Source organism: Aspergillus aculeatinus (genome assembly GCF_003184765.1).
Source record: "Aspergillus aculeatinus CBS 121060 unplaced genomic scaffold BO66scaffold_92, whole genome shotgun sequence".
Classification (NCBI taxonomy): domain Eukaryota; kingdom Fungi; phylum Ascomycota; class Eurotiomycetes; order Eurotiales; family Aspergillaceae; genus Aspergillus; species Aspergillus aculeatinus.
The window spans coordinates 47144-74523 of record NW_020291561.1 but is presented as its reverse complement, the minus strand read 5'-3'; the positions used below and the strand labels follow the sequence as shown (position 1 = coordinate 74523).

The 27380-nt window shown below is 54.2% G+C and overlaps 10 protein-coding genes across 10 annotated transcripts; 7 read left to right on the top strand and 3 right to left on the bottom strand.

Moving 5' to 3' along the window:
• Positions 1-13: 13 nt before the first annotated feature.
• Positions 14-2194, bottom strand: BO66DRAFT_396549 (MDR family MFS transporter). Its single transcript, XM_025648500.1, has 4 exons — positions 1907-2194; positions 1476-1813; positions 959-1418; positions 14-899 (listed from the first exon to the last, which is right to left on the bottom strand). The coding sequence occupies exons 1-4, from the start codon at positions 2144-2146 to the stop codon at positions 177-179; spliced, it is 1761 nt and encodes a 586-aa protein (XP_025497826.1). The 5' UTR covers positions 2147-2194; the 3' UTR covers positions 14-176.
• Positions 2195-2405: 211 nt separating this feature from the next.
• BO66DRAFT_256738 (uncharacterized protein) lies at positions 2406-2884 on the top strand. The gene has a single exon (XM_025643012.1). The coding sequence runs from the start codon at positions 2503-2505 to the stop codon at positions 2848-2850; it is 348 nt and encodes a 115-aa protein (XP_025497825.1). The 5' UTR covers positions 2406-2502; the 3' UTR covers positions 2851-2884.
• Positions 2885-3672: 788 nt separating this feature from the next.
• Positions 3673-6772, top strand: BO66DRAFT_386479 (RING finger and CHY zinc finger domain-containing protein). The gene is made up of 3 exons (XM_025646185.1): positions 3673-5294; positions 5349-5713; positions 5763-6772. The coding sequence occupies exons 1-3, from the start codon at positions 4071-4073 to the stop codon at positions 6358-6360; spliced, it is 2187 nt and encodes a 728-aa protein (XP_025497824.1). The 5' UTR covers positions 3673-4070; the 3' UTR covers positions 6361-6772.
• A 274-nt stretch (positions 6773-7046) lies between these two features.
• Positions 7047-10726, top strand: BO66DRAFT_396547 (IQ calmodulin-binding motif domain protein). Its single transcript, XM_025648499.1, has one exon. The coding sequence runs from the start codon at positions 7496-7498 to the stop codon at positions 10457-10459; it is 2964 nt and encodes a 987-aa protein (XP_025497823.1). The 5' UTR covers positions 7047-7495; the 3' UTR covers positions 10460-10726.
• A 1084-nt stretch (positions 10727-11810) lies between these two features.
• BO66DRAFT_406762 (uncharacterized protein) lies at positions 11811-13581 on the top strand (the record flags this gene model as incomplete). Its single annotated transcript, XM_025649028.1, has 5 exons — positions 11811-12500; positions 12565-12612; positions 12709-12890; positions 12927-13384; positions 13454-13581. The coding sequence occupies 5 exons, from the start codon at positions 11811-11813 to the stop codon at positions 13579-13581; spliced, it is 1506 nt and encodes a 501-aa protein (XP_025497822.1).
• A 438-nt stretch (positions 13582-14019) lies between these two features.
• cia1 (iron-sulfur cluster assembly protein CIA1) lies at positions 14020-15599 on the top strand. The gene has a single exon (XM_025643011.1). The coding sequence runs from the start codon at positions 14173-14175 to the stop codon at positions 15493-15495; it is 1323 nt and encodes a 440-aa protein (XP_025497821.1). The 5' UTR covers positions 14020-14172; the 3' UTR covers positions 15496-15599.
• kexA (serine-type carboxypeptidase kexA) lies at positions 15501-19822 on the bottom strand. Its single transcript, XM_025650172.1, has 9 exons — positions 19564-19822; positions 19053-19509; positions 18934-18951; positions 18772-18882; positions 18598-18716; positions 18506-18542; positions 17526-17706; positions 17096-17456; positions 15501-17042 (listed from the first exon to the last, which is right to left on the bottom strand). Exons 2-9 carry the CDS (start codon positions 19384-19386, stop codon positions 15705-15707), a joined length of 2499 nt encoding a protein of 832 aa, XP_025497820.1. The 5' UTR covers positions 19387-19509; positions 19564-19822; the 3' UTR covers positions 15501-15704.
• Positions 19823-20756: 934 nt separating this feature from the next.
• Positions 20757-21781, top strand: BO66DRAFT_256610 (endosulfine family protein). Its single transcript, XM_025643010.1, has 3 exons — positions 20757-20914; positions 20997-21080; positions 21150-21781. Exons 1-3 carry the CDS (start codon positions 20879-20881, stop codon positions 21546-21548), a joined length of 519 nt encoding a protein of 172 aa, XP_025497819.1. The 5' UTR covers positions 20757-20878; the 3' UTR covers positions 21549-21781.
• Positions 21782-23102: 1321 nt separating this feature from the next.
• BO66DRAFT_433019 (ICE2 family protein) lies at positions 23103-24910 on the bottom strand (the record flags this gene model as incomplete). Its single annotated transcript, XM_025650674.1, has 2 exons — positions 23103-24322; positions 24389-24910. The coding sequence occupies 2 exons, from the start codon at positions 24908-24910 to the stop codon at positions 23519-23521; spliced, it is 1326 nt and encodes a 441-aa protein (XP_025497818.1). The 3' UTR covers positions 23103-23518.
• A 1128-nt stretch (positions 24911-26038) lies between these two features.
• BO66DRAFT_396542 (MYG1 family protein) lies at positions 26039-27361 on the top strand. The gene is made up of 2 exons (XM_025648498.1): positions 26039-26191; positions 26252-27361. The coding sequence occupies exons 1-2, from the start codon at positions 26130-26132 to the stop codon at positions 27270-27272; spliced, it is 1083 nt and encodes a 360-aa protein (XP_025497817.1). The 5' UTR covers positions 26039-26129; the 3' UTR covers positions 27273-27361.
• The last annotated feature ends 19 nt before the right edge of the window (positions 27362-27380 follow it).

Sequence of the window (27380 nt, the reverse complement as noted above, 5' to 3'; positions counted from 1 at the left end):
TTCTGTCAACTGAGTTCTATTGATTCTTTATGACAGCTGGGACTTGAAAGGGCCATTGTGCTGATGCTCAATCACGACACCCATATACAAATGCAACAATGCAAGCTATGTACTAATTCGTTAGCTAGAAGCAAACCTTTTTGTACTGGCATCTTCGGCGACATTCACGATGCCCACTATGAGCTGGTCGATTCCTTCTCCTTCAGTCCAGTCTTGGTCTCCACATGCTCCTGACTAAGATGCTGCCGGGTGATGAACATGCTGGCAATAAAACCAACAGCCGCCACACACGCATACAGAATCCAGATGTTACGAAGACTCCAGGCATAGGCGTTGGTTACCGCATGACGTTGATCCGCATCCTGAACTGAAGAGATGATCACCACATTGGACGCAGCTTCCGACCCCGAGAACTCATCCAGATATGACGACGACAAACCTGCGGCGCGGAGATCTCCCTGCCGCATTTCCATACTGTTCTGGAACACGACGCCACCCAGAACCACCGACATGGCCATCGCCACGTTGCGGATGAATCCAAATGTTGCGGTCGCGCTTGCAGTGTCCCGTTGCGAAACGTTGCTCTGTAGAGCAAGAAGGGGCGGGAAGAAGAGCAAGCCGCATCCCATGCCGGTTACAATCTGGTATCCAATAATCTTACCCAGCGATGAAGTGGTGTCGAGATTGATGAATAGCCCGACACCGAGAACAACGAGGGTGGTTCCCGCCCAGACGATCTCCAGGTATCGGCCAGTGCCATGGATAAACAAACCAGCAAACAGACTTAGAGCGGCTTCGGTGAGCACGAATGGAAGAATCATAAGCCCAGAGTGGAAGGGAGTCGCTTCTTTTGCTGACTGGAAATAGGTCGGAAGATAGTACTCCGATCCGAGGAAAGCCTGATCACCTGGGTGTTAGTAAGTGGCCCACAAGGTAAGAGGATCCAGGTCAGACTCACAAAGCCGTGGGTGAACGCGACCAGAAAGCAGGCAACGTTGGATCTGTTGTGGAAGACACCCAGTGGCATGAGCGGATATTTAGCCAATCGCTTCTCACTATAAATAAAGGCGACCGACATCAAGGCGCCAAATACGATCAAACAAATCACTTTCGGCGAGCCCCAGGGGAACGTGGCTCCTCCGAAATCCAGCCCCAACAGAAGCAAGATGATGAGGGCAAGCATGGAGAAGCTACCCCACCAATCGACTGCCTTGATGCCGGCCAGCACTGGCGTCCTAGGGTTGTGAATGTCCAAGAAGAAGAAAAGTAGCACAAATGCCGTTCCACAGACTGGGAGGTTGATCCAGAAAATCCATCGCCAGGAGACGGACTGGGTGAAAGCACCACCGACAAGAGGTCCCATGGCCCCCGCAATAGCCCAAATGAACTCGATGAGCCCCATGAAGAGGCTGCGAAGTCTGTTCGGAGGTCAGCATTCATCACTTCGAGGGTGCGGGTATGCATCGGTCTCATACCGAACACTAAACAAGTCAGAGATAGTGATGGTAATCAACTGAATGAGTCCACCACCAGCTATGCCTTGTAAGCCACGACCCGCGATCAACATAGGCATGTCAACCGCAGTAGCGCAGATGATCGATGCGCCAAAGAACAAGGCAACGGCAGTGAGCAGAACGGGCTTCCGTCCCCAGATATCGGAGAGATTGGCCCAGATATTAGAACTAGCCGCATTGGCCAGGAGATATGCACCTCCGATCCAGACATAGCCCGATGCGGAGTGCAATTCTGACGAGATGGTGGGGGTGGCCGTAGCCACAATGGTCTGGTCTAGGGCTGAGATGAAAAGAGCAAGCTTGAACATGCGCGTATCAGTAAGGGCTTATCAGTTGGGCTCTCTACCAAAAACTTTGGCTGGAACGAGCATGCTTTGGCTGCGGTAACATACCGAAAGAGCAATCATGGTCGCAAAGATCTTCCAGTTGCTGCGAGCCACCGGGGCATCTTGACCCGATTCGAGCCTTTGAATCTGCAACTGCGAAGTGCCTGGTTCTGGGCCATGGCTCAATAAATGTTCGTTATTGTCCGAAACGCCCGAGCCGTGCGTCTTTGCAGTCGCAGGTTGAGACGGAGACAAGGTCGCTTCCATCTCGATCGGGACGGAACTCTGCTGAGCTACGCCACCCATAATGAAGGACTATGAGCAAGTACTGAACACAGGCCTCTATCTCGATGCTAGAGGAGAAACAGTTCAAACGACAGGAAGGGATTGGAGAGAAATCTGGGTTGAGTCAAAGCGGTTTGTTCTGTTTGTCTTTCTTCCCATTCTTGGCTCGGAAGACATCCCGAGATTTTACGGAGTAACTGTATGTACCATCCATGATTGATATCACATCAGACTTGACTTATGATATATCTGCAAATGATCCTTTCAAAAGAAGCGCTATCTGTTATTGACGAGCTCATCACTTCAAATGAAACTACGTCATCGTACTATAAACATCTTGAACGCAACGATCTGGCTATTCTGGCGGAAATCTTGGTATGAAGATTACCGTCTCGGAACCAGAAACGTTCACCACGCACATACTTAGCAGCGAATTCGGGATTGACCTTTGCTTTTGCTTGTTATATGTGTGCACCATCGTATATTTTGAATGCTATTTCCTCAGCTCTGTGGTATCGAACGCGAGCCATGACCTCTTGCTCGCCTTGTTGGAGTACAGTACGGGTCCACAGGGCGCGGCACGCAAACTATATATACCTCTCATGCAAGCATCGCTTATAGGCACTAGCAATCGACTGATTGCAGGAAGCTGCCACATACCAAAACGAGTAGTGAATCGGTATAGGGCCTACGCAGACCAACCCTATTATATCCAGGCTGTATGACCCAGCAGCTTCTGACATCATGGGTGACTTCCTCCGTGGGACGCCGCGGAACCTGCTCCAAGGAGCTGCTAGGTATATCCCTGGATAGAGTAGGTCGATCGTGACATGTAATGCAGCTTGTCTCGAAGACAGCTTACCACATCCCGCTTCTGAAGCCGATTCTTGAAGAGTGATTTCGCCCAGTCTAGACCCGTCTCATAAGAATGAAAACCACTGGTAGATAGTTCAGTGAAATATACTATAATGGATATGCTCGCTTCCAGGTACAAGATCAGCATGCTTGTTATGACTTTAGGGTGTATCCAACAGGGATTTAATGCTTAGCAAGTATCAGTGTGAGTGCATGCATCCATTGGGTTGCTATTTTGAAGGCGGTTCAATGGTTCGCCAAGCAGTAAGCTACCATAGTATGAGATCTTGATATGGGGTTAGTCGGAACAGCGTAAGTGGTGGAGAAAAGCGGATTGAAGGTTAGTGTATCATATTGTCGAGTGTGCTGTTGTTCAACAAAGTCAGATTCACTAGATCGAATGCCGAAAACCTATGATAGGACATTGACAATTGTGAGTACGGTAGAACTAGTGAGTAGAAAGTGTTGTAACTTGCTCCGTAGTGTTATACCGTGGACGCTACCTAAGTGATGGCCCGGGAGCATTATCACATGCTTGATAAACTGCCGACGGGCACGAATTACGCTAGGCCCGATGTGGGAAGTAACCATGAAAATGGGCCTGAGCTAAGCCAAATCCAGCAAGCTCTCACTTTTGCGCAGAGCAGTGGCCGATCGCCTCTCGCGGGCTCAGTCCACCAAATCCCCAACTCAGCAAATACAACTCAAGACCTGGCAAAAACACGAGGGTTAGTTTTGCATAGAGTGTTCGACATATCACTTCACGCATACATCAGCGCAACCGCGAACGCGTGCAGTTCTTATTCAACACCACCCACCCTGTCAAGACAAGGACCACCGACTCCCAGGCCTCAACGTCATAGCGGCTGACGAAGCGATTACCATCCGAGATCGAATCACTTCCTCCCTCCGACCCTCCCTCTCCCATCCGTTTTCGGTCTCGAGTTACTCCGTATTCCTTGCTGCTTTTATCTTGCCTACCTTATCCTAGGCCTCCCAAGCCTTTTCTGGTGTAGCTCCCTTCTCCAATTATTCAACCTTTTATCTTTCCTATGCTTTTGCCTGCATCTGATGCTGTTTGATCTACTCCATGAGCGGGCTCCTCTCCTCTTTGTTGATTGAACCCGTCGTTCGGCAGGCCCGTCGCCTCTCACAACAGACCACTCCACCACCATCCTCCGACTCCCTCGCAGCTGAAAAAGATCGTTCCTCGTCCGTGGCCAGCAATGGCACCGAATTTCCTCACAGGGCGGTCATGATCGATTCAGCGAACCCGATAGATCTGTCAAATGCCGGAGATGCGGGGTCTGAAGATGGCCGCCCTGTCACATCCACTCCACCTTCGAACAGTTCGTCGAGTCGAGTTTCTCGTGGACCAGAACACCGGTTTCCGGCTGGATGGACAATCAACGCAGGTCATGCCGGCGTATCACAGAATACATCTCCCCAGATGACGCGCACAAATCCCCTGACCAGCCCACAGCAGACCGTCTCAGCTCTGACTAGGCAAGATGTCTTCCAATCCTCAAGTCCACATTCGCACACCCCGGAGCAGGCATTGAGTAACATGGTTGGGACGGACGAGTCCGGTCCTTCGGCACTTCCAGAGGACGACGGAATGGGTGCTTTACGGAGACGAATCCATGCGATTCGAGATGTGGGTTATAGCAACACAGACCAGGCACGCATGATCCACGCACTGATGACCGAGAAATACAATCTCCACCGGGTTGACTCTGCCGACCAGAGTACTCCCAGGAGTCCGACGCCTCTCACTCCTCAGAGTCCGAAGCAGGACGAATCTGCTCGCCGATGGAGCATCATATCCTTGGAGCGGTCGTTGTTACCTTCGTCCTCCACTCCGGCCAAGGGCGAGATCTCTTATAATTTGACGGCAGAAGATTTGGTGCCGACATATGCACCGAAACCAGAACTAGAATCACCTGCCTGTGAGGTTGACGATCTGGACCTCGAAGAGGTTGAGGAAGTCTTTCTTGGTTGTCCACATTATAAGACAAACGTCAAGGCGCAGTGTTTTGACTGCAACAAATGGTACACATGCCGCTTCTGCCATGACGAGGTTGAGGAGCACCGTATGGACCGGCCGAAAACAGAGCACATGCTCTGCATGCTGTGTGGGGAAGCCCAGCCTGCAGCACAATCCTGCAGGAAGTGCGGCGAACAAGGGGCGCAGTATTATTGCGATATCTGCAAGCTTTGGGACAACGACGCCAACAAGAGTATATATCACTGCGGTGATTGTGGCATCTGCCGCATTGGAAAAGGTCTGGGGAAAGACTTCTTCCATTGCAAGGTGAGCAGACCTATAAGCCCAGCTGAGCATTGCTGGAAGCTAACCAAATCTCAGACGTGTAGCGTTTGCCTTCCTATATCTATCGAGAACACCCATCGATGCATTGAGCGATCCACGCAATGCGATTGCCCCATTTGCGGAGACTATATGTTTACTTCCCCGGAGACTGTAGTATTCATGCGTTGTGGCCACAGCATTCACCAACGGTGTCTTTCCGAGTATTCCAAGACCTCGTACCGCTGCCCGATCTGCAGCAAAACCATCACCAACATGGAGTCTACATTCCGGAATCTGGATCGCACCATTGAAAGCCAGCCTATGCCGGCGGAATTTAAGGACACCAAAGCTCTGGTCTATTGCAACGACTGCAGTGCGAAGTCTGTCGTGAGATATCATTGGCTGGGATTGAGATGTGATTTGTGAGTCTTGATGCTTCTCTATGCCTATTCAAGATCTAATGAGATACAGGTGTGAATCGTACAATACCGCACAGATTCGTCTGGTTCGAGGCAACGCTTCAGACCCCTCTGCCCCGGAGAGTGATAGCGAAGGGATATCGACACCGCGGGCCAGGTCTTCCTCCCATGGCGCTGATGAGAGCGGTCTGCCTGCGTTCGAGTCGCTGCGAATTGACACTAGCTCAGTTCCCGGGCCCGACTCTCGGCTTTCTGTCCCCATGTCTGCCGATTCGAGTCGGCAATTCGCCTCCTACAGCTTGACTCGTGATCGTGCTGTGTCGCCCGTCATTAGAAATTACTTTGGCATTCCACCTGACCGTGATTCGGAGCGGTCGCAGTCGACTTCCTTCTTCAGCGGCCTCACATTTGGTGGCGTCGGCGGTGGCGGAGGAAGGAATGAAGATGGCGGTGAACTTCGCTTGTGGGGTACCAAGTTCAAGTACAGCTATGGTTTCCTCGGGCAGGAAGCTGAGTCCGTCGACGGCGCGTCCGATGCCGATGTTGAAGAAGACGAGGGTGACGGTGCCTCAGGGAACAGCGGCTCAGAGGACGGTAGCGATGAGGAAGAAGACGATGATGAGGGTATTGACATTTTTGGCCACCGCTGAGGTCACCAGTCGGTGCTTGTCGCATGCTACCCTCCCATTCATGCAGCGGCGTGAAATAGGCTTGCTTAGCTACCGATGCGGATACTTTCTGACTTTGACCGACAAGCCGCTGACCTCTTTAGCATAATTGAAAAGTGACGACCTACTACATTGGCGAAGACGAAAGTTGGCTGGACCAACTAAGTGACTTGTATGATATCTTGCTACGGACATGGTGGGCGTCTAGTGATGCATGACTTCGACCGCAGCTTCGCTTATTTCTGTTTCTTACGGATGATACATTTTGCATTTATATTCGGCGTCTGAGTTGCCGGGACGAGGATTTGTCTGTTATTGGAGATCGGTGGGTGGTGTTCAAATGTTGTTGGTACTTGCGATGCATTGAAACACACATCTCGCATGCATGAGGGGGAGGCATAGTCTAGATTTGTTTATTGATTTCAACTACTACTAATTCTGCCACTCTCTCTGTCTCTTGTGTTTTAATTACATATACTGGTATAATCCGTTACCAACTGCTAGGTGCTTCCTGCAGCTGCTATTATGCTGTCCACGGTGCTGCAGCTGCATTGCAAATCGGGATTAGTCAGCGCGGCTGGATGCGGCGGCTTCGACGGGCTTCATTCTTCTTCCGGCCTGATGACGACGAAAGGTGAAATACACTCCCTCCCCTGGTCGATCCCATGATGGACGCCCTGGAGAGCCATGCTTTCTTTTCCCCTGCCTTATCTCTCGTATCATCATACATAACTTACTTTCGGGGCTGAGTTCGTGACTGGTCGACTTGCTTAGCTTCTGCCTGTTCTCCTCGACATTGTTGCCCATTGTCCCAACTAAATACTGTTCCTTCACTTTGACAAACGCTTACACTTACACTTACACTTTCACTCCCTACTAGTTCGACACTCCAACCAAACTCTCCTCTTCTGAAACGGAGCACGGATCTCTTCTCAGGCATGCTCCGAACTGCAGCCTGATCCGTCCTGAACGAATTCACAACTCTCCTTCTCTACTACATACAATACAGGGGTCATCCACGGAACCTGCGTATCTACCCGATCCCGTCTCGTCATCGCCCTCTCATATCTCGATATCTCGGTTAACCCCCCGCTTCCCGTGGAATCAACCGCAGAATATGATCCGTCGCAACTCCGACATCGACGTCCAACTCTCCGATGCGGCCCCCCCTCTCTCCGTCGAATCCGAACCTCCGACAGAAGCAGATGTGGAGATGATGTCTGATGAGCCAACACTACCTTCGAACCTGCCCACCCACCTCGCCGCTCGCTTTGCTCGCAAGCCGAGTGTCGTTCGCCGCTCCTCCGCCGCCTCCTCCCGCCGCAGCTCGATCTCCTCCCTGAACGGGCCCGCCCATGGCGCGTCCTCGACCGAACACGTAGCACATCACCTCCGACGGATCTCCATTCTCGAGAGTCGCAAGGCTCGACTCGCGGACCGCGCATTGCACGCGGAGAAAGTCAGGCTCCGGGCTGCCTTGGCGAAAGCGGCCACCCGGAACCTGCAGCGGGAGGAGCGAGCCCTGGCTGCCCAGCAGGCCCGGGAGCGACTCTTGGCGGAGATCACAGCCAAGTGCGAGGAGGAAGTCCGTCGCGCGAAGAAGAAGGCGGAAGACAACCGGGAGCGCAAGGCCGCCGAACACGCTCGACTCCGCTTGGAGATCGCGGAGAAGTTCGCAGAGGCGGAGAAGCGCCGGGCGCTCTACCAGCAGACCCAGCGGCGCCACCGTACGAGCAGTCTGCCCTCAGCTGGCGACGAGAAGATGCCCAAGGCGGCCACCGCTCAGGCAGTCACCCGGGATGCCGCCGCTCGGATCATCCAGCGGGTCTGGAGGACCTACCATGCGAAGATGGTCATGCGTGGTTTCCTGGCTCTCGACCTGACCACCGATCGTATTCGGGAGAAGGATTTCGAGGAGGTCGGTGTCCAATTGTCGAACGAGCGGGTGTTGGAGACAACGGCCCGGGTCCTTCGGCTGTGTGGTCTGCAGGATATGGAAAGCGGCACGATGGGTGGACGGGGTGCGGTGCGCACGTTTCTCAGCAGTTACTTGATTGTGACTCACCCTACTGAGGTTCTGAGCAGCAATGGAGAGCAGGAGCAAGACCTGATTGCTAAAGCGCGGGAGCTCCTCGCCGCGTTCGAGTTGGTGACCCCCTTGCTCTCCTCAGGGTGCTGTTCTCCCGCGGCCATCTCCACCGAGCTGCAGGCTCTATGCGAGGCCTATAATGTCTTCTTCTCCGCATTTCACGCCTGGAAATCCCACGATTCCAGCGTCCTCATTGAGATCATGTTGGCTCAGTTTATCGAACTGGAGTTGATCTGGCAGACAGTCAAGAATGATCGTGCCGGCGGCGTCGCAGAGGATTATCGCCAAGGAATTCGGCAGAATCAGATCTTGCTCCTTGCTAGACTGAAGCGATTGGCAGGCGCTGATAAGGCCATGGAGATGGTGCGGAATGCCCTGAAGAAGGCAAAGCGGGAGAAGAAGCGGACCGCGTCCAAGCAGGCCATCCCGCGATCGGCGGAGGTCGCAACCGCTTCAACGGAAGCTCTCACAGAGAGTGTTGCTTCACCTATCAGTGAGACATTCAACACCGTGGACAGTGGGGTCTTGCATGAGCTAGACCGACAGCGTGTTTCGCCCCACGAGCGGTTTACTCGGATGCTGACGGCACTGCCGGAAAATAGGGCTCTGGTGCACGAGCTCTTGATCAACAAGGAGTTCCGGATTGACGAGAAACAGTACACCGAGCCACGCAAGCGTATCATGAAACACATGTGTGACATGATGCGTAAGGACGTTGAAGCTGGCCTGGAGACAAATTGGACAGTGGCCATGGCTGCGGTGATCCAAGACCGTTTGCTTCGCTCACTGCGGCCAGGGAATTCGCTGCATGTGCTGATCAGCGAGGTGCTTGACCCCAAGTTGGTGGAAAACCAGTGCAGGGCCGGCGCCTTCTCCTACGACAGCTTCTTCAATTTCATGAATACTATTCTACCCAAGCTTTGCGCTCCGTATCGTGATCCGGTCGTCAAGGCATTTGCCGAGGACACATCGGGCGACGCCATTGACCGACTTGCCCGACTAATGGGCATCATCGACCTCCTCTCCCTTGACCACACCAACTTCATGATTCAGGTTGCAGCTCCACAACTGATCCAGGAGGCTCCCGGGTATGAGCAGCGGACATTCGAGAAGGGTCTTCAAGAGGGCACTCAGAGCTTGGGAAAGACGCGGCGCTTTTGGCGCACGCACCGCAAGATCATTGCTGATGAGATGCGCAAGCGGGACCCGGAGAACGTGCACGGGGAACCACGACCGCCAAGTGCCAAGGTCTATGCGCAGGGGATTGTGGATCTGGTGATGAGCAATGCGCCTGTCTCCGAAGAGCTTATCCCGGAGACTTTGGAGCTGGATCGGCAGCGACTTGCGCGATTGCATGCCCGAGCGTTCCGGATCGTTGCCACCGCTTCGATTCTCCTGACAGCCAAGAACCTGCTGAAGCGCGACGTGCGATCTCAATGGAAAGCGGAAGCGGACCGGATCCTGTCCCTGGACTTCAATGAGATCCAGCCTGACCGGGTTCAATCCATCCTGGAATCCACTCACCCGATGCCACCCAACGCCAGTGCGCAGCTGGCCGCAACTATCCGCCGCGTTCTGGTGCCCGTTGCTACTGCCTGCGCCGCCGCCCACACGGAGGGGGAAGGTACTCAGCCATCCGTGGAGATCCAGGTCGAGTCGACCTCGTCCGCGGCGTCGTACACGTCGGATGCCGCTAGCTCTGCGACGGCGACAAGCGGCAGCGGCAACGGGACCTCGGGCTTTGCCGACCCGGTGGCCCGACTGATCCTCTCGCGCCTGCGCGCCCATATCCTGTCGCGACTGAGCGCGTCCAGCGCCAGCGAGCGCGTGCGTGCGACGACGACGGCCAGCCAGAGCCTGGCCGGAGCGGGCATGCCCGAGTTCGTCACGGAGGTGGGGCAGCTGACGGACGAGATGGAGAAGATGCGCGAGGTGGATTGGCTGTGTCATGGGATGGTGTACGAGCGCATTCTGGGCGACGGCAACGCTTGAATAGTATAAGATTGTCATTGTCAGGGTCCAGGTTGGTAGGCTTGGCTTGGCTCTCGTCTATTAGGGATACTACTTCTACTTGTCTAGGTACAGGACTTTGGAACAGACTGAGATTACTTAATTCCTTCTGTGCAGATTGCTTCATAGTCATGATCCATGTGAACTTGATTCATTTTATATTTCGATATCATGCGTACGGAGTGCTAGTCGATTGTACCATCTCTAAGGTAACGAATATTGTTTATAGAAGAAGGAAGAAAGATCGTCATCGAATCCTCTTTTACAATGTTCAATAAAGTAAGAATACTCAACATTTATACACGAATTTAGTATAAGTTACCCGAGACTACTGGTCAACCACAACCAAAGAAGCGGGTTGCCGGCGTTTGCAAGGATCGATAACCCGGGGTTTCCCCATGAGACAAACGGAAGATCCTAACCACTGCATATTGTTGGCTCGAGAGAGGTTGGACCGATGCAGGCATAGAACTTCTGCTGTGCTGTGCATCTTGCAAACCAAAGATTGTGGAGGCGTGCCACTACTACTACATGGGGTAGCTGAACTGTACCTATCTTCCCGCGGACGACAAACAAAGAACGAAGAATCTGGAATATTAGTGGTGTAGGTACTGTATGTACACAGCAGACCCACCGCCGCTTTTCTTTGTTACTTTCATCAAAGGTGCGTTCTCTCTCTCTCTCTCGCGCGCGCCGCTGTAAATTGCCGACAATGCGTGCGAGAGAGAGGCTTTGCGGTGACTCGCTACTTGCTACTCGCTACTCGCTATTCGCTACTCGCACATGCTCTGGGACAGTACAGCTCGCTGTTTGCATACGAACAAACGAACGGAACTAGACGAGACGCCGGCGATTTCGATGCCATACACCCCTTAAAAATGGCGAAGACACCACGGCAATCATCGATGATCCCGTCTTGTTCTGGTCTAGTGACTGCTGTCGCCATGAAAACCCTACTTCTCACCATGGGGCCATGCGGTGTACGAGATTGCCACTGTGCCTCGGGCTCGAGCACCTCCAAGCTGGATGGGTTGTCTAGTGCCGTGGCGTGTGACAGATGTTCTCATCCCTTGAGCGATCATGATAGTTACTGTTAGCTCTTGGTGTTCTCTATGGGCGAGCCTTGCTGGGTGTATACTGACGCGAAGAACACGTGCGCACACTCTAGATCCGCCCGGTTCTTCAGGCCCTGCGAGCAGACGACCTGCACTCGTGACTGAGCCGCTTGGTGAGTTTTGGTTACTCTCTGGATGTTGAGGTCGAGGTCGAAGGCGAGGTCACGGGAACATGGATGACCCCGGGCCTTTGCACAGGCATCGAGTCCCATATTATCATGCGACCCCAGTTCATCGACGAGCTGATCGCCCGGTTGGACCGCTACCATCTGATCCGCGTCAACGGGACGCCGGCGTCGGGCAAGACCTCGATGACGCGGGTGCTGGCCAACGAGCTGCTCGCCCGCTACCCGCAGACCCCCGTGTATCTGCTGTGCGGCTGGGAGTGGGACGACGTGCGGTTCGCGGGCGGCTGGGCGCTCTATCTGCAGCAACAGCTGGGGACGCATGGCCATCGGCTCATCACGCATCCCGGCTTCTTGCTGTTGGATGAGGCGCAGCAGACCTACTGGGACACGCAGCTCTGGACGGACCTCTTCAAGTCCATTACCGGCAGCAGTGCCGTCAAGGTCGTGCTGTTCACGTGCTATGGCTCGGCCGGCTCCGAGCCCGGGTGGGCGACGACGACGATGCGAGAGCTCCCCGGGAAGACGCCAATGGTCTTTAAACCGCATCAGCAGATCTCGCTCCGGCCGGAGGAATCCGAGGAGACAGCCCCGCGCTGGAAGCCGGTGGGCTTGCTGCTCGATGAGACCGAGGCCCACGAGATCCTGGATCGATATGTGCCAATTGTCATATCCAACGGGGCGGACATCTTGACCAAGGAGTTGAAGCATGGCTTGTTCCTGGTTAGTGGGGGGCACGCGGGCTTGCTGGTGTCCCTCGCCGACGCCCTGGAATTGATACCGGTAAGTCTGGCCTTGCGGGACATGAAATTCTTGGGGGGTAACCTTATTGATCTATGTGTGACAGGAGATCTATGCTCTGATCCGGAAACGCCAGCCACTCGACTGGACGACAGTAAGCCAGGGACTCTTTGGAGACTGCCGACGATTGTTCGGCATCATTCAGCACCTCCCATTTGCTCGGGGGTTGCCCAAACAACGAGTGGTGCAGCAATCCGCTTACTCAAGTTTCTTCAAGAACGCCGTCATGTACGATGGGACTCTGGAGTCGAGCTATGCCGGCAGCCCGGATCAACAGCGGGCTCTGCAGGCGATCTGGAAGGAAGGGTGGCTTCATGCGGAGATCGTGCTGGGAGAGACACGCTATGTGTTTCCTACCCAGATTCATCGATGGTTCGAGTCTCCTTGTCTATGATTACTTCGCCCTAGGTTGGCTAAGAGTATTGGCTCCAGGTATTGTCAGTGCCTTTTCTTCCGCGACGACGCACCGGCCAAAGAAATGGCCTATCGATCCCCACTGGAGATGGCTACCGAAGCCATTCGCCAATTCGACCCGCACCAGCTGTCGAAGACCGCGCGCACGCTGGAAGATCAATACCAGAAGGAGTTCTACCGCTGTCTCTTCCCGCTCCTCCTCGAGTACCAGATCGCGATGTTGCCGGAGTATCTCATCAAGAAAACGGCGGGTCTCCGGAGCGGCAGGATCGACTTCCTGGTCGAGCAGAAGAAGTGGGGATTGGAGCTGATGTGCGACGGCGACCGGATCACACAGTACATGCGACGCTTCGAGAAAGACGGCCCGTACTTTGCGATGATCCGGGACGAGCTGATGGAGGATTACATTGTTTTGAATTTCACCCAGACCCGACCACGCAGGAAGTACCCAGGTAATACCTGACCTTTTCCGTCATGCTTGAAGGCAGAGAATAGTTTTGAGTCTGACATAGCTCCGCTAGGATACCGCGGCCACCTGTATCATGTGGTCTTCTCCGAGGACTGCCGCAACGTCCAGGTCCTGGACGCCTCGGATCTGAGTGAAGTCGTTGCTTTTGTGCTGGTCGAGAAAGCAGATTTGTTCCGCTAGATAGCCTAGTACTTGGTCTTGGATCTTTGTTTTGGGTTGACTTGGATAGAGACATGCCTCTCGAGCAGTGCCCCTTGATGTAATTTCATCTGATTTGGTTGCGTAGTCTCGAGTTGGGCACTCTTGTGGCCTAGGTTCTCATCTTGGCTTCCTTTGGCGCTTGGCACAGATAGCAATCATTGACTTCGTTGTCTGGTTGAAGACTGAAGACTGCACAGATAACTGACACCATGAGCACCCTGAATAGCCATCCGACCTACCTGAAGTCTCAGTTCTTAAAGACGTTGTGTAGTTAGTTGCTTTTCCACAATTCCGTCAGCATAAGTAGATGCAGTTGGTCGAATAAAGCAGGCGGTAAGAGAGGTGCATACGTACTTACGTACCGCCTCCGCCCGCCGCGCTCCGCCTGCCTCCCCCGCCGCCGCCGCCGCCGCCGTAGCAATCGGCAGATTTCCAGCTTAGCTCACTTCTTTTGAACGAACCTCATTGCAGTTTTAAGACAACCCCTCCGCCACGACAACCCCCAAATCCGAACAAACCTAACTCTATACCCCAGTGCAAGGCTTGGGCTGACGAAAAAGCAACACCAAAATGCCCAACCCACCAACCCCGCCCCCGTACACGCTCACCCCGCTCGCGACGCTGGACCCCCCCTCGCAAGAGCGCACCTGGCAAACGGCCCCGCACCCGCGCCTCCCCATCGTCGCGACCTGCTGCGCCGACAAGACCATCCGGATCTACTCGCTCACCAACTTCCGGTTGCTGTCGACCATCACGGGCGGGCACAAGCGCAGCGTGCGCACCGCGGCGTGGAAGCCGCACGTGACGGGGGAGAGCGTGCTAGCCAGCGGCTCGTTCGATGCGACGGCGGGGATCTGGCGGCGGTGGGACAACTACACCTCCTCCCACATTCCATCGCAATCACCGGGGAATGAGGATGGGGACGCCGCGTGGGGCACATCGACCTCCAACCCTGATCCATCGGAAGATATCCCCGCGGCCAACGACGACGAGGACGACGAAGAATGGCGCTTCGCCGTGCTACTCGACGGCCACGACAGCGAAGTCAAATCGGTGGCGTGGTCGGCCTCCGGGCTGCTGCTGGCGACCTGCTCGCGCGACAAGTCCATCTGGATCTGGGAGGACCTGGACGACGGGGACAACAACTTCGAGACCGTGGCGGTGATGCAGGAGCACGAGGGCGACGTCAAGTGCGTGGCGTGGCACCCCGCCGAGGAGTGTCTGGTCAGTGGCAGCTACGATGATACCATCCGCGTGTGGCGCGAGGATCTGGATGATTGGGGCCAGGTCGCTTGTTTGCGGGGCCATGCGGGCACGGTCTGGGGGGTCGAGTTTGAGGGTCTTGCCGTCGGGGTGTCCTCTCCTTCCGGGGAGGGTGGAGAGGAGGTGAGGGCGTTGTCCGGGCCGAGGATTATCTCGTGCTCGGATGATCGCTCGGTTAGGGTGTGGAGGAGGCAGCCCAAGTTGGGGATGACGACGGAGTTGGGGGCCGGCAATATGCCCAGTATTATTCGGCCGACGGGGTTGGATGAGCTCTGGGAGGAGGAGGCGGTGTTGCCCCTGGTGCATGATTTGGCCGTGTATTCGGTGGCGTGGAGTCGGAGGACTGGGTTGGTTGCTTCGGTTGGCGCGGATGGGAGGGTCGTGGTTTATGAGGAGAGGCGGGTTGATGATGCACAGGTTAAGGAGGATCCCGAGGTCTCGCTGTCGCTGCTCCCCCCAACGGAGTGGGTGGTCGTTGCAGTCCTCAATGGCGCGCATGGCATCTACGAGATCAATCATGTGGCGTGGGCGAAGCGGGCGGATCGGGGTCGCGATCCCTCTAAGGAGGAGGAGGTGCTCATCACGACGGCCGATGATGGCAGTGTCAAGGTGTGGACGGTGCAGCAGTGATGGGTGCATGTGTTATAGGTTTTAGTTATAGACTTTCGATATAGAGAAATGTCTCTGCTGAGAGCATTCATCCTCCCAGCTATACAGCCCACCGCAAAAGCACGAAAGAACAATTCTAAGCTCCAATACATAAACTCCAGTGTGTCCACAAAGAACCCATGATCAGTTTTGAAACAAACACTAAAAAGGTTCAATCAAGTAACAAGGAATCATAAATGATCACCTCCCCGCGCCGCCGATTGCTGGCCATGTTCGCCCCGCTCCTCCTCGTCACTGTCCTCGCCCACCGAATAATGCTCCCGGTCCAGACCTGGCGAGTGCAGGTCATCTAACTCCGACTCGTCAAAGTCGCCCGCCTCGACATCGCCGCCCGTGCGCTTGTTCTGGAACCGCTCCAGCACCGAGCTGCTGCTGCTCATGTTCTTCTGCATCACGCCCCGGTAGCCGTGATGTCGCTGGCGGCTGCGCCAGATGAAGAACCCCCACACGATCACCCCGATGATCACCACCACGAGGACGGCCTCGCCGGATTTGGCGTACGCCTTCCACTCCGTCTCCTTGAGGCGCTGCTTCTCCTGCTCCTCGGCCGCGGTGCTGTTGGGGTGGCCGCCCACCGAGGTCTGCGGCAGCTTCTCGCCGTCGATGCGCGAATCCGTCGGGTTGCCGCCGATGCTGGCGATGTCCACGTTCATGAACCGGTCCAGCATGTCCCGCGTCTGCCGGGGCAGGTCGTACGGCACCATGTGGCTGGAGTTGTAGATCAGCACGTAGGTCAGGTTGCGCGCATATTGATAGATGCCCGTCGGCTCGCCCTCGAAGGTCCAGTCATGTCGGGGCGCCCACACACCCGGCGAGGTTTCGAACCCCGTACCGCCGCCCCATTTCAGGTTGTTGATCAATTGCTCGGTGCCGACGTGGTTGCAGATTAAGTCCTTCTCGCCGCTAAACAGGAGAATCTCCACGCCGGATTCCAGGAGCTCGGGCAGGAGTCGGACAGATGGCACGGATCTCTGAGGGTTGAAGTTGCTGCTGACCGCGCCGGAACACTCGGTCCAGCCTGACTTCTTCGCCGGGTCGATGTGCAGAGCTGCCACCACGTCCTCCCGCTGTAGATAGGGCTTCACATCCACCAAGTCCGTCGGCCAATTCATTCCGCAGGCGTCCAAGCTGTCGCGCAAACGGATGTCATACATGTTGTAGCACTGGTTGTTAACAATCGTCTTATCCAAAATGCCATTCAGAATCTTCTCGCAGTCGTTGACGTGGATTCTGTTCTTGCCCGCTTCCAATCGTGACTGGCAGACGGACTGCAGCACTTCGAGTTCCTTGGCCGCCGAGCTGCCTTCCTCGATAAGCCCCTCTTCGTAGGCGAACGGCAAGTAGGACATATACTGTTCCTCGGGGGCGATCCACCCGTTGCCGATAAGAAGACCCTTTAGCTGCCACTGCGCGGTGTTGGAGTTGGAGACGTTCTTGTTCCGTTCTTGCATGGCCTTCGCGATATAGGGGATATGTTGTCCGGCGTAGGACTCGCCCGCAAGGTAGATCTATCGACTGTAAGAAACGCAACACCTCAATAAGTTGAGACCGGGGAACATACATCATCGCTCTCGTACTCCGGAAAGAGCTTGAACCACTCCTCCAAGAACACCACAAACTGCGCCGCCATCGTGTCGAGCTCATGAATATAGCTGTCAGTGTTGACGTAGCTGAAGCCCGTTCCAACCGGGTTATCGACAAAAAGCAGATTGGCGAACTCGTCCCAGGAGCCCTCATTGTATTCGAGGGTGTGGTTGTCCTTCAGTCGATACGGGCCAATCTCCATCAGCGCTCCGTCCATCGAGGAACACCCAGGCCCGCCATTCAGCCACACCACGGTGCGTTGGCGATTGGCGATGTGCCGATTCTGATAGTGCCAGAAGAAGAGATGTCCATTACTCTGGGCGTCAACCTCAACGTGCCTAAGCCGGAGAGATAGGGGTTAGTTTTGGTTGATGGAATGCGACAAATGTTGGAGCGGAGTAGCTCACCCAGCGTGCATTTTCAGCAGCGGGCCGTCCGGTGCACCCGGAAGAGAATGGATATAGTAGTCAGCCGCCGACTTGGCCGAGACAATGGCGGGACTCAGTAGAAGGAGCGTCGACAGTGCCCATGTCGACATCTTGGTGAGGGAGATGCCCCCGCGGGACGATAAGGGGAACATTTCGGGGACTGTGATAAGGTGCAGGGTGGAAGGGGGTGTTCCAACAAAGAAAGTATTGACGGGTCGTCGCAAGGATGGATTGGATAGGTCCCGAGTGGACTCGTGTCAGCGCTCAAGGACTCATTGATCAAAGTGTCCAGTTCCGGTGCGTGCTGACTGAGGCCGAATCTCTCCCCGGTCGAGGCGGAGCTCCGGAGATAAAGGGAGGTGGTGGTAACGGGCGATGGTGACGAAGGTGATCACACAGAGAAAGGGGGTAGACGAATGGACTGGAAGCTGTCAAGCACCCTTCCCACAGCGATTTGGAAAAAGGCAGGAGAGCCGGATAACACCAAGGGAAGAGGTGGAAGGTAGTAGACGAGACGAGGAGGAAGATGGAGGTTAGATGGAGGAAGTCCAAGGCGGCTGAGACGGAGACGGAGACGAATGGATGGCGTGGCCCGAACGGGCGGGTATCGTCCGTATCGTTACTTACGGGACTTACTCTTACCACTTTGGGGTCTCTATAGACCAGCTGCTGCCTTACACTCTTCCACATAGCATGATCTTGTGTGAGAGATTTCAGGTTAGTTGTTATCATTCGAGCCCTCAATAAAGAGTATTGTATTGTCCATCGTAGATGTTGACTACCGTTGACAATCTGAGTTACATTCGCCCGATTCATCCTCCAGGATTAATGCAGATCTATTCCAGCATCGCTCGAGCGTTTTCATTCCAAGCTGGATGGATTTGTTTCTCCCTGCGCCTTCATTGAGAGCTACAATCTTCGGCCGATCGTGTACTCGACTCAGATGAGGTCATCAATACCCTGGTCGGCGTCTTTCTTGATCAAGTCCACCATGCCCTGAGAATGTTAGTTGCGGCGCAGTCAAGGCATGATGAGAAAGAAGCAAGCTCACCGGAGGCATGATGGGCTGTCCATCCTTGTCCACAACATAGCGGAAGGGCATCTCGGTCCGTTCGTGCTCGTTGATAAGGATCTCGGGGTGGTCAACGTATTTGATCTCCTCCAATGGAACTGCGTAGATGTCAGTCTTCATTTTAACCATGCAAACTCGCAGTCGAGGACTGACTCTTATCGTGCACAACTAGGCGAGTGACGCGCACAGCTGTATCCGTGGTCATTTGCACAGGCCCTAGTCTACGGCCAGCATAGCCCTTCTTTCTCAACTCCGAGGTGCGATCTGCTTCGGGTCAGTATCATGATGGATCTGCTCTACATCCAAGAAACATACCGCGAGGTGGGTCATCGCCTAGTGACCGAACAAGGGAGTCCTTCGAGTCAGCCAGCAGAACAATGGATTGAGTCAATCTCCGGAGAAAGACCGGAAAGACTGCAAAAAAGGCGCCTCACCCAGGATACCGCCGAAGAGGAAGACATCGAACGTCTCTGCATCAGCGGGGCTCAACTCAACCTTGGCGGAAGGGTCCAACAGGCAGACCCGAGACTTGCGGTCCGCAAAAATCTCCTCCACACTGCGGTGCTCGACGTTGAGGCCTGGGGTGGCCGCCAGATCCTCCGGCATCTGCAGGGAGGTGGGCACGGAGCTGAGCAGAAATCTACTCCCCGAGGCATGCGCTTCACGGGCAATGCAGCCATACTCCAGAGCGGACCAAGCGCCCAATTCGGGGTCCAGATGCTCGACCACGATGGTCACAGGACCCGAGGAGGAGGTTTGATCACTCATGTTGGTCCAAATGGAAGCGTCCAAGTCGGTCTGGCCCGCGGACAATGAGCGTGATGTCGGTTATAGTAAGTGTGGGGTTTCAGGAACCTCTTGTGACACCGTGCAGGCTCGGATTCACCGGTTCTTAAGACCCAAAATTAGCCTAGAACCGAGAGATGGAAAGCTTGCAGCTATTACCAATTGATTTAAGGGTGGTAAGCGGTGCGAAAAGGCTGGATGGTGAGCAATATCAGATTGTGGAGGGGCAGAAGGAAAAAAAGCAGAATTCATCATAGAGTTGGATACAGGTCGATACGGCCGATTGCATACACTGAGGTTTCCTCTTCAATTCAACCGTCGGTCGAAGTTGAGCAACCCGGTGACCTTGCAATGAACATTTCATCAAATGAACATTGGAGGACTATTCACTCGACTAGTTCGTTAGGTTCAAATTTACTATTCTCTTTTTGCGCCCTTTGTGCCTAACGGGGCAGCAAGTTGAGTCGAGTATACTGTCCCTGCATTTGAAAGCACCGTCTGGGCTAGCATATCCTTAGTGTCAAGTCATTAAGGGCACGCTCATCACTTGCTTAGAATTTGAGACACATTGTATCTTAATTTAAGCATCCCATACCTATTTCACCCCCTGGTCCTCAGCATACAGCAAATTATCGAACGACGAGTGCCTGATCTTCCCCGATAATGAGGCGTTGGTCAGATCGAGTGAAACAAATACTGTATTGTTCGGTCACCATTCGAGGTGGAGACAGTCTGCAGCTCCATGCCGCTAGGCTGAATGCAGACTCCTTCCTGCTCAGATTGTTGGATCCTCGTCTCTGAGAGGTTTAGTGGGTAGGAAGTGGTGGAACACGGGGGCTGATTACAGGGCGGTCACCGCCCGATGTCGTACGCTCTCCGCCAGCCGATGACCATACCATTACCCGTCCATACCGACTGATACCAATACTAGACTTATTCCATAGTCCATCATGGATACTTTCTCTCTCTCTCTCTCTCTCCCTCTACATTTCCTTCTTCTCCTTCCCCTCACCTTCAAACGCTTATCCCTCAAACACTCTCCTGTTCCTATTTATTCTCATTCCTTTTGTATCAAGATTCTCTTCATCTGTTTCCTTTTCCGGTCTAACTTTCTTACATCTCATCCCCTGCAGCCTGTGCAGAGGAAGCTGTGATCTATACCTTTACCTGCCTGCCTACCTACATACTACTTACAGTTTGCTCCCCGCTGGAGGTGGTGGGGTTTCCTGACGACACCCCCAATACTAAATACCCGCACCACTCAATCACTCACTCCCTCCATCTCAGTTGTCCACCTCAACTCACCTCAACTCACCTCAACTTACCTCAACTCAATCCATATTAACTCCCCCCCCTCCTTCGTCTGCACCTTCTTCCTTTGCTTCTTCTCCTTTCTCTCAACCTACTTTTCTTCCTCCATTTCCCGTTTCATCCGTTCTACAACCAACCAAATCAAAACCACAATCATTCAATAATGAATCCCCATCAGCAGAATAAGATCGATACCAGCGTACGCTCTCCGCCCAGATCTATCTTGGGTTATCGCAATTCATTCCCCGTCAGGCTGCAACTAACAATCATCTCTTCTCAAGTCGCTGAGCCCCGATGAGCAACGCCTGCTCCGTCTCTACGGCAAGATGCCCAACAAGAAGGATCTCCTGCAGAACAAGCTGAAGGTATGCTCGTCCCAACACACCCGACTCAACCACTCATCATGGCCAACTCTCATGTCTTACGCCCTACAGGAGCGGAAATACTTCGACTCAGGCGATTACGCCCTCAGCAAAGCTGGCAAGGCTTCAGACGTCGGCGTCACCAACATCGGCTCCCAACACCCCGTTCCCGAGAATATCCCTCACCTGACTGCCACCTCCCCCGGCGCCAACAACCCCGCCGCTGCCGGCAATGGCGGCAGCATCAGTGCCCAGGGCGGCCAGCAGGTCCCCGGTAGCATCAGCGGCCATCCTGGCTCCATCGGATTCCAGAGCCGCAGCCCCGTCAAGGAGGCCAGCTTCCTGCAACGAGGAACCAGCGTCGATGAGGCCGATGGAAACAACCTCAATGCAGTCGCATCCCAGGATCCCACCGATGCCGGCAGCGTGAGCCCACCTCCGGCTCGAGGGGGTGTTCCCATCCGTCAATAAATGATTCCCCCCCGTCCCTTATCATGATCTCATTACTTTCATGTCATCCTTTATTTGGTTACATCTCTTCCTTCGTATATCTTTTGTTAATTCCGTCCCGGTGGTCGGTGGTATTTAAAAGAGTGTTCTGGCGCCATGGATTCCCACGTCACGTTGTTTCTTGACATTCCGATGTATTTACGACCTTATCATTGATCATTTATTTTTTTCCCTTTCTCTTATCTTTTGCCTTTCGGATGGATTTTGCCTGACACAAAGTGAAGAGAAAGTGGAAGGTTGAGCCACCAGGCTGAAGTGACCGCATGCTATAGCACTCGCCCACCAATCTGTGGCAAAGACGAGCTGACCAGTTTTGGGTGGGATCCTCTCCGTCTGTCGATCATAGCCTGCTTCAGCAGCTCTGTGCGTCCACAGTATGAGTACCCAGCATGCTCGCGCTAAGTGGAGTGTCTCAATCATCACGAAATGACGCAATCAGTCTTCCTGTTCTCTCGTGCAGTCCGTTGTCCATATTGGAAGATCATCCCGGGTACGAAGAGTCTGCCTCGTGTCTCCGTTCTACCTCATAAGCACGAAATGTTCTATGCCTTTAGCTTGCGCTCAAGAACCAGGAACACGTCGTATCTGATGCGTGTATGTTTGCCGTGCTTTAATGCCTCTACTCTCCCCCCTGAAGGTGTGTTTAGATCCGGCGTGGTAACGACAAAAACTTGCCTTTGTGGACATTACGAGTTTAGGCCATTGACTACCTACTTCTTTACTCACCTTCGGTTCTGTTTGTCGTTCTAGCCGCTTTCCAGTTTCTGGCGTCTCGCCATCCTAAATTGTACTCGTTGGCTGTGTACTTCCCGTACTCTTCACTAGCCACTCCCAAATCCCGGAAGTGCGAGTTGGGGAGGTACTTCGTGTATGCTACTTGTACTGCAGAACGGAAAGAGAAAAAAGAGTCACCTTTCTCATAGATTTCAAGTCTGATTTGCAACGGAGCTTGAAAAACCGCTAAATATGGTACTCGAGCTCAGCAGGAGCAGGAAAGGAACAAGATATGGGAATGAAGAAGATGTCGCTACAGAGGCGAAGAGAAAAAAAGGGTCAAAGAAGAAGAAAAAGAAAAGAAAAAAAAAACCTGTCACCGTGAACAGCAAGTGGGGGGTATAAGATTCTCCATCTAGTGCAAACAGTTTTCAAGAATCAAAAGCTAAGAATGACAAGGAAGGGTAAGTCGGAGAGCATTGATGGGCAAACACAAAAAAAAATGAGAAAAAAATCACAGGAAGTAGTGTAGCAGAAAGGCGCTAGACTGGGAAGAATGGGTATAATAGCAATAATCGGAGATGGGATCATAAGAGATGTGGATAGGCCAAAGATAAGGATAGAGTGAGGCGTATCGGAGGGGGCAGAGTGCGGAAGAAACAAAGGAGGCGGTCCGGAGCGGGTACGGCCCAGGGAATCTGTTGAGTGGGGTGGTTGGCATCGTCCGAACCGCGCGGTGTACTTGAACTGGACCGGCCCCTGGTATGGAGACCTAGTGATGGATCCTAAATCATGCTGGAACTGTGTTGTTGATTACGAAGTCCACGGGGACAGTGTCCGTCCCTCCATGACGAGCACCATTCGTGGGGTGGCCAAGGAATAATGTAATGCCTTGCAGGGTGAGAGGAAACGCAAGGTGCAAGGACGACTGATAGGCATGTGAAGTCGCGGGCACGCTGCTTCTGCGAGATGATCCTTGGTATTCCTCCAATCCGGCTAACAAGCGGCTAACAAGCGGCTAACAAGCGAGGAGCGTTCGATGGCGTTGCTGGCCTAGGGCAGCCAGCATGCTGAAGAAACCCTAGCTGGAGGATATGCGTAAATGAACATCGGTGGCAGCCTAGCTGAGGGACGGATCAAGGACGCTGCGAGTGTCTACCCCAAGTCTCTGCATGGTTGATAAATTTGACATGAATTTGCGATTCGCCGTGTACCGTTCAGTCGGTCTTCCAGTGACCAGCCAAGCCGGTATCTAGATCATCGTTCTCGCCGAGGTAAAGCTCAACAGCGTACAAGCCCATCGTGCAGGCAAGGTTGATCCAGCGCCAGAGGTTGCCGCCGCCACCGCCTTGGCTGCTCCACCATTCACCACTGCCACCCATTGCTTGAGATGTCAGAGCGAAGTGCTGCATCAGAAGGCTGGTGTACACGGCGATGAGAATCGAGGGGGAGAAGTAGCTGAGGAAACCGAGGAATTGGCCGGCGGCATCGGAGTCGTCCAACGAGGCTTCTTGCGACAAGGCGCGAGCGCCAGACTCGCGAACTGCGGGAATGATTCGAGTGGACGCGTACAGCACCAGAATCCGGTAGGTAAGCGAGACTAACACGGAGGGAGTCACGGCGCCAAAGACTGCGGTGATAACATTGAACAGGGCGTGGATGATTGAAGGCAGGGTGGACAATGCATGCATCAGAGTGGTGTACGACTCCATGATGATCGGTGGTAGCGGCGGGAAATCCCCGGCTTGAGCAGGAGAGGGCGCTTGTTCCAGAGGGTGAGAGGGTTTGTAGTCTGTGAAGATCTGGTAGAGGCAGAGCACAATGTAGGCAAATAGCAAGGAGCTCTCCACTGGATTTCCCCGGCCGCTACCGATACCCCAGGCGCACAAGATCACCGCGCATGTTATGGAGACACCAATTAGAGCCGCATCCACATTGGAAATTTCCGGAAACTGCATAACACGCCATAGGAAATATACGGAGCTGGATATGATTGAGGCGGATAAAACCAGGAGACCAATCTGGCGGATTACGATTAGCATTTTATCGTTGCATGCATCAAGCACTTCAGAGTGACGTGTACGTACCATCCAACTATCACTGCGCCCGCCGCGGTTCACGAGCCATCGAGTGATTTGCCCTGCAGCTTGTATGACGAGTAAACTGCAGAAACCCTCCACCAGCTGGAATACCGGTGTCGACCATCTCAAGAGTTTATCCCAGTTGCCAATCGTCACCGATTCCACCAAACCATCCGGACCAAACACCCACTCCTGAATGGAGGAGTCGTGGGCCCTCTTGCCGGTGAAGGTCCGTTCCACCCATGAAGCCGCGTTGTCATTATCGATAGAGAAGCGGTTGAGCGACCAGATAAGCAGGATCGGGATTATAAGCCACTGCGTAGAGCTGATGATGACGACCAGGGAGGAGCGGATCCAGGACCGATCGGGGGTGGAAAGTCGCAGGAGTGAGAACAGAAAGTAAAAGGTCGCGAGGGAAAGCGAATAGGCCAGACCGCATGTCTTTCCACCCACATCGAACGCGAGAGGGATGGATGCGACCGTGACGGTCAGGAAGAGTCCCGACGAGATGGCGCGGAAGAGCCACATCGGACAAGACGACAAGAAGGGGAAACGAGAAGAAGAAAAGGCAGAAAGAGGGTAAATAAAAGGGGAGAGAGGGGTGTAGACGCGCTCTTTTCGACAGATGGTCTCAAGGTAGGAGATTTGGTAGACAACACGGACGGGGGAGGAGGGAGGGGAGTCTTTAGTAAGAATACATGAAGGCTGGTTGATTGCGTGCCGTCCTTTGTCTTGCTGGTCTGTCCGTCCGACTTTTCTTGAATCTTGCTGGGGGAGCGAGTGGGATGAATCTCGTCACTGTCTTTTGGATTGAATTTTCAATTTTTTTTTTTCCTCGTTTCGTTTTCAGTGCAGTAGTCTTTTGAAAAACGATCTTATCTCCCAAGCGGGACGGAATGATGGATGGATCGAATTCACGTGGCACGTGCTGATGGACGAATGAAACTCCTGGTCAAACAATCCACTTACGTACTGAAGCACCAAAGCTTAACGGCTGCAATGCAATGAATCGGGCAGGATGAGATAAAGACGAGGAGAAGGATACAGGATGAGGAAAAGGGAAAAAAAGGGGGGGAGTGACAGGCAGCCCAGCAACAGCAACCGCAACGAGCAAACGTAAGAATTGCTCGCAATTTGGCGGTTTAGCGTATCCGACCCGGCTTCAACTGGCAGGCGGTGGCGTCCAGGCGGATGCAAGTAGCGGTCAGTTGGTGGAAAGATCGGCTGTATATGATCTCATCTCCAGAAGATTATCACCCCAGTACCCATGTAGAAGGTGATCGAGCGTTCGCTAGGGGATCCTGTGATTGCGCCAAAATGCAACTGGACGTCAACAGTCCCGACATTAAGGTTCCAATGGAGCCTGGAGAGGGGGGAAGGATGTGGAATCGACGTAATTATGCCTGTCAGATAAAGACACCATCGACAAACCATATTACAGGAGGTGCAAGCCTCAGGCTGCAATCACATGCTAGGCTCTTAGGTGCTTAGCCCTAAGTATCTGTCCAATCTGGTTAGCGTGATGGAGCTGCCACTTCGACGCTTTCCCCTTTAGAGAAATCAGCGCCCTGCTCCTTCCGGCCAATAGGAATTCGCTGATACTAACTAGCTCGATACGGAGACCTCAGGCAGGCTCCAGGCTTCCAGAAGCTCAGGCTCTATCGACAATCATAGACAGGAACTTCTTCATTCTTACCACGCTATTTCTTCCTTCTGGTGTATGCTTCGATTCCGTTCCTTATTCAAAATGGCCGAAGAAACCATCACGAAGAAGATCAAGACCTCTTCTCCCTTGATCGGAACCCACAAGTAAGTTCTCGCCTTCTCACATCCCACCCTCTGCAATCGTTAATTCCTGCTCCTCTCCAGCGGCCACTTCCACGCCGACGAAGCTCTTGCTGTCTACCTTCTCCGTCTCCTTCCTACCTACAGCGCCTCCCCTCTCGTACGAACTCGCGATCCCGCCCAACTGGCCACATGCCACACCGTCGTCGATGTGGGCGGCGAGTACGACCCCTCCAACAACCGCTATGATCATCACCAGCGCACCTTCGCGACCACCTTTCCGGCGCACGAGACCAAGCTCTCGTCCGCCGGTCTGGTCTACATGCACTTCGGCCGGGCCATCATCGCGCAACACACCTCCCTCCCGGAGGACCACGAGGACGTGACTCTGCTGTACGAGAAGCTGTACAACGACTTCATCGAGGCGATCGACGCGAACGACAACGGGATCTCGGTCTACGACCCGGCGGGCATCTCGGCCGCGGGCCTGCAGAAGCGCTTCCGGGACGGCGGCGTGACGCTGGCCTCGGTCGTCGGCGACATGAACCACCCGGACCCCACGAGCCCGCCGGGCGAGCCCCAGGACGAAGACAGCCTGTTCGGCCGCGCCAGCACCTTCATCGGCAACGTCTTCACCCGCAAGCTGCACCACGCCGCCGCCTCCTGGCTGCCGGCCCGCACCACCGTCGGCGCCGCGTACCGCTCCCGCCGCGATGTCCATCCCTCCGGCCGCATCATCGTCTTGCCCCAGGGCGGCGTGCCCTGGAAGGAGCACCTGTACACCTTCGAGCAGCAGGAGGGCGCCTCCGGCAGCGAGCAGACCTACTACGTCCTGTATCCGGAGGGCGCCACCGAGGGCTCCAAGTGGCGTGTGCAGTGCGTCTCCGAGAGCGAAGGCAGCTTCGTCTCACGCAAGCCCTTGCCCGAGTCGTGGCGCGGGGTCCGCGACTCCGACCTCGATGCCGTCATGGCCGCCGAGGCGGATAAGTCTGGCCAGCCGCGCATCCCCGAGGGCGCGGTCTTCGTCCACGCCAGTGGTTTCATCGGTGGCCACAAGACCAAGGAGGGTGCTTTGGCCATGGCCGTCCGGGGTTTGGAGCTATAGATCGGGGGTCTTGCATGACTTTTGCTTATCTAACGAACAGTTGATCTGGGTATTCATGAGGCATATAAAAGTTAAAAATTCATTCTAAAACTATTTCCTATAATTTGC

What these genes read in the sequence shown, in the direction of transcription:
- BO66DRAFT_396549 (XM_025648500.1), bottom strand. Translation starts at nt 2,146, where the DNA reads ATGGGTGGCGTAGCTCAGCAGAGTTCCGTCCCGATCGAGATGGAAGCG. An exon ending in CGACCATGATTGCTCTTTCG is followed by an intron (nt 1,814 to 1,906) that starts GTATGTTACCGC and finishes CGCATGTTCAAG; the next exon opens with CTTGCTCTTTTCATCTCAGC. An exon ending in TCTGACTTGTTTAGTGTTCG is followed by an intron (nt 1,419 to 1,475) that starts GTATGAGACCGA and finishes ACCTCCGAACAG; the next exon opens with ACTTCGCAGCCTCTTCATGG.
- BO66DRAFT_256738 (XM_025643012.1), top strand. Translation starts at nt 2,503, where the DNA reads ATGAAGATTACCGTCTCGGAACCAGAAACGTTCACCACGCACATACTT.
- BO66DRAFT_386479 (XM_025646185.1), top strand. Translation starts at nt 4,071, where the DNA reads ATGAGCGGGCTCCTCTCCTCTTTGTTGATTGAACCCGTCGTTCGGCAG. An exon ending in AAGACTTCTTCCATTGCAAG is followed by an intron (nt 5,295 to 5,348) that starts GTGAGCAGACCT and finishes ACCAAATCTCAG; the next exon opens with ACGTGTAGCGTTTGCCTTCC. An exon ending in CTGGGATTGAGATGTGATTT is followed by an intron (nt 5,714 to 5,762) that starts GTGAGTCTTGAT and finishes AATGAGATACAG; the next exon opens with GTGTGAATCGTACAATACCG.
- BO66DRAFT_396547 (XM_025648499.1), top strand. Translation starts at nt 7,496, where the DNA reads ATGATCCGTCGCAACTCCGACATCGACGTCCAACTCTCCGATGCGGCC.
- cia1 (XM_025643011.1), top strand. Translation starts at nt 14,173, where the DNA reads ATGCCCAACCCACCAACCCCGCCCCCGTACACGCTCACCCCGCTCGCG.
- kexA (XM_025650172.1), bottom strand. Translation starts at nt 19,386, where the DNA reads ATGAGTGATCAAACCTCCTCCTCGGGTCCTGTGACCATCGTGGTCGAG. An exon ending in CCTAGTTGTGCACGATAAGA is followed by an intron (nt 18,717 to 18,771) that starts GTCAGTCCTCGA and finishes ACATCTACGCAG; the next exon opens with TTCCATTGGAGGAGATCAAA. An exon ending in GACAGCCCATCATGCCTCCG is followed by an intron (nt 18,543 to 18,597) that starts GTGAGCTTGCTT and finishes TAACATTCTCAG; the next exon opens with GGCATGGTGGACTTGATCAA.
- BO66DRAFT_256610 (XM_025643010.1), top strand. Translation starts at nt 20,879, where the DNA reads ATGAATCCCCATCAGCAGAATAAGATCGATACCAGC. An exon ending in AGAATAAGATCGATACCAGC is followed by an intron (nt 20,915 to 20,996) that starts GTACGCTCTCCG and finishes TCTCTTCTCAAG; the next exon opens with TCGCTGAGCCCCGATGAGCA. An exon ending in TCCTGCAGAACAAGCTGAAG is followed by an intron (nt 21,081 to 21,149) that starts GTATGCTCGTCC and finishes TACGCCCTACAG; the next exon opens with GAGCGGAAATACTTCGACTC.
- BO66DRAFT_396542 (XM_025648498.1), top strand. Translation starts at nt 26,130, where the DNA reads ATGGCCGAAGAAACCATCACGAAGAAGATCAAGACCTCTTCTCCCTTG. An exon ending in CCCTTGATCGGAACCCACAA is followed by an intron (nt 26,192 to 26,251) that starts GTAAGTTCTCGC and finishes GCTCCTCTCCAG; the next exon opens with CGGCCACTTCCACGCCGACG.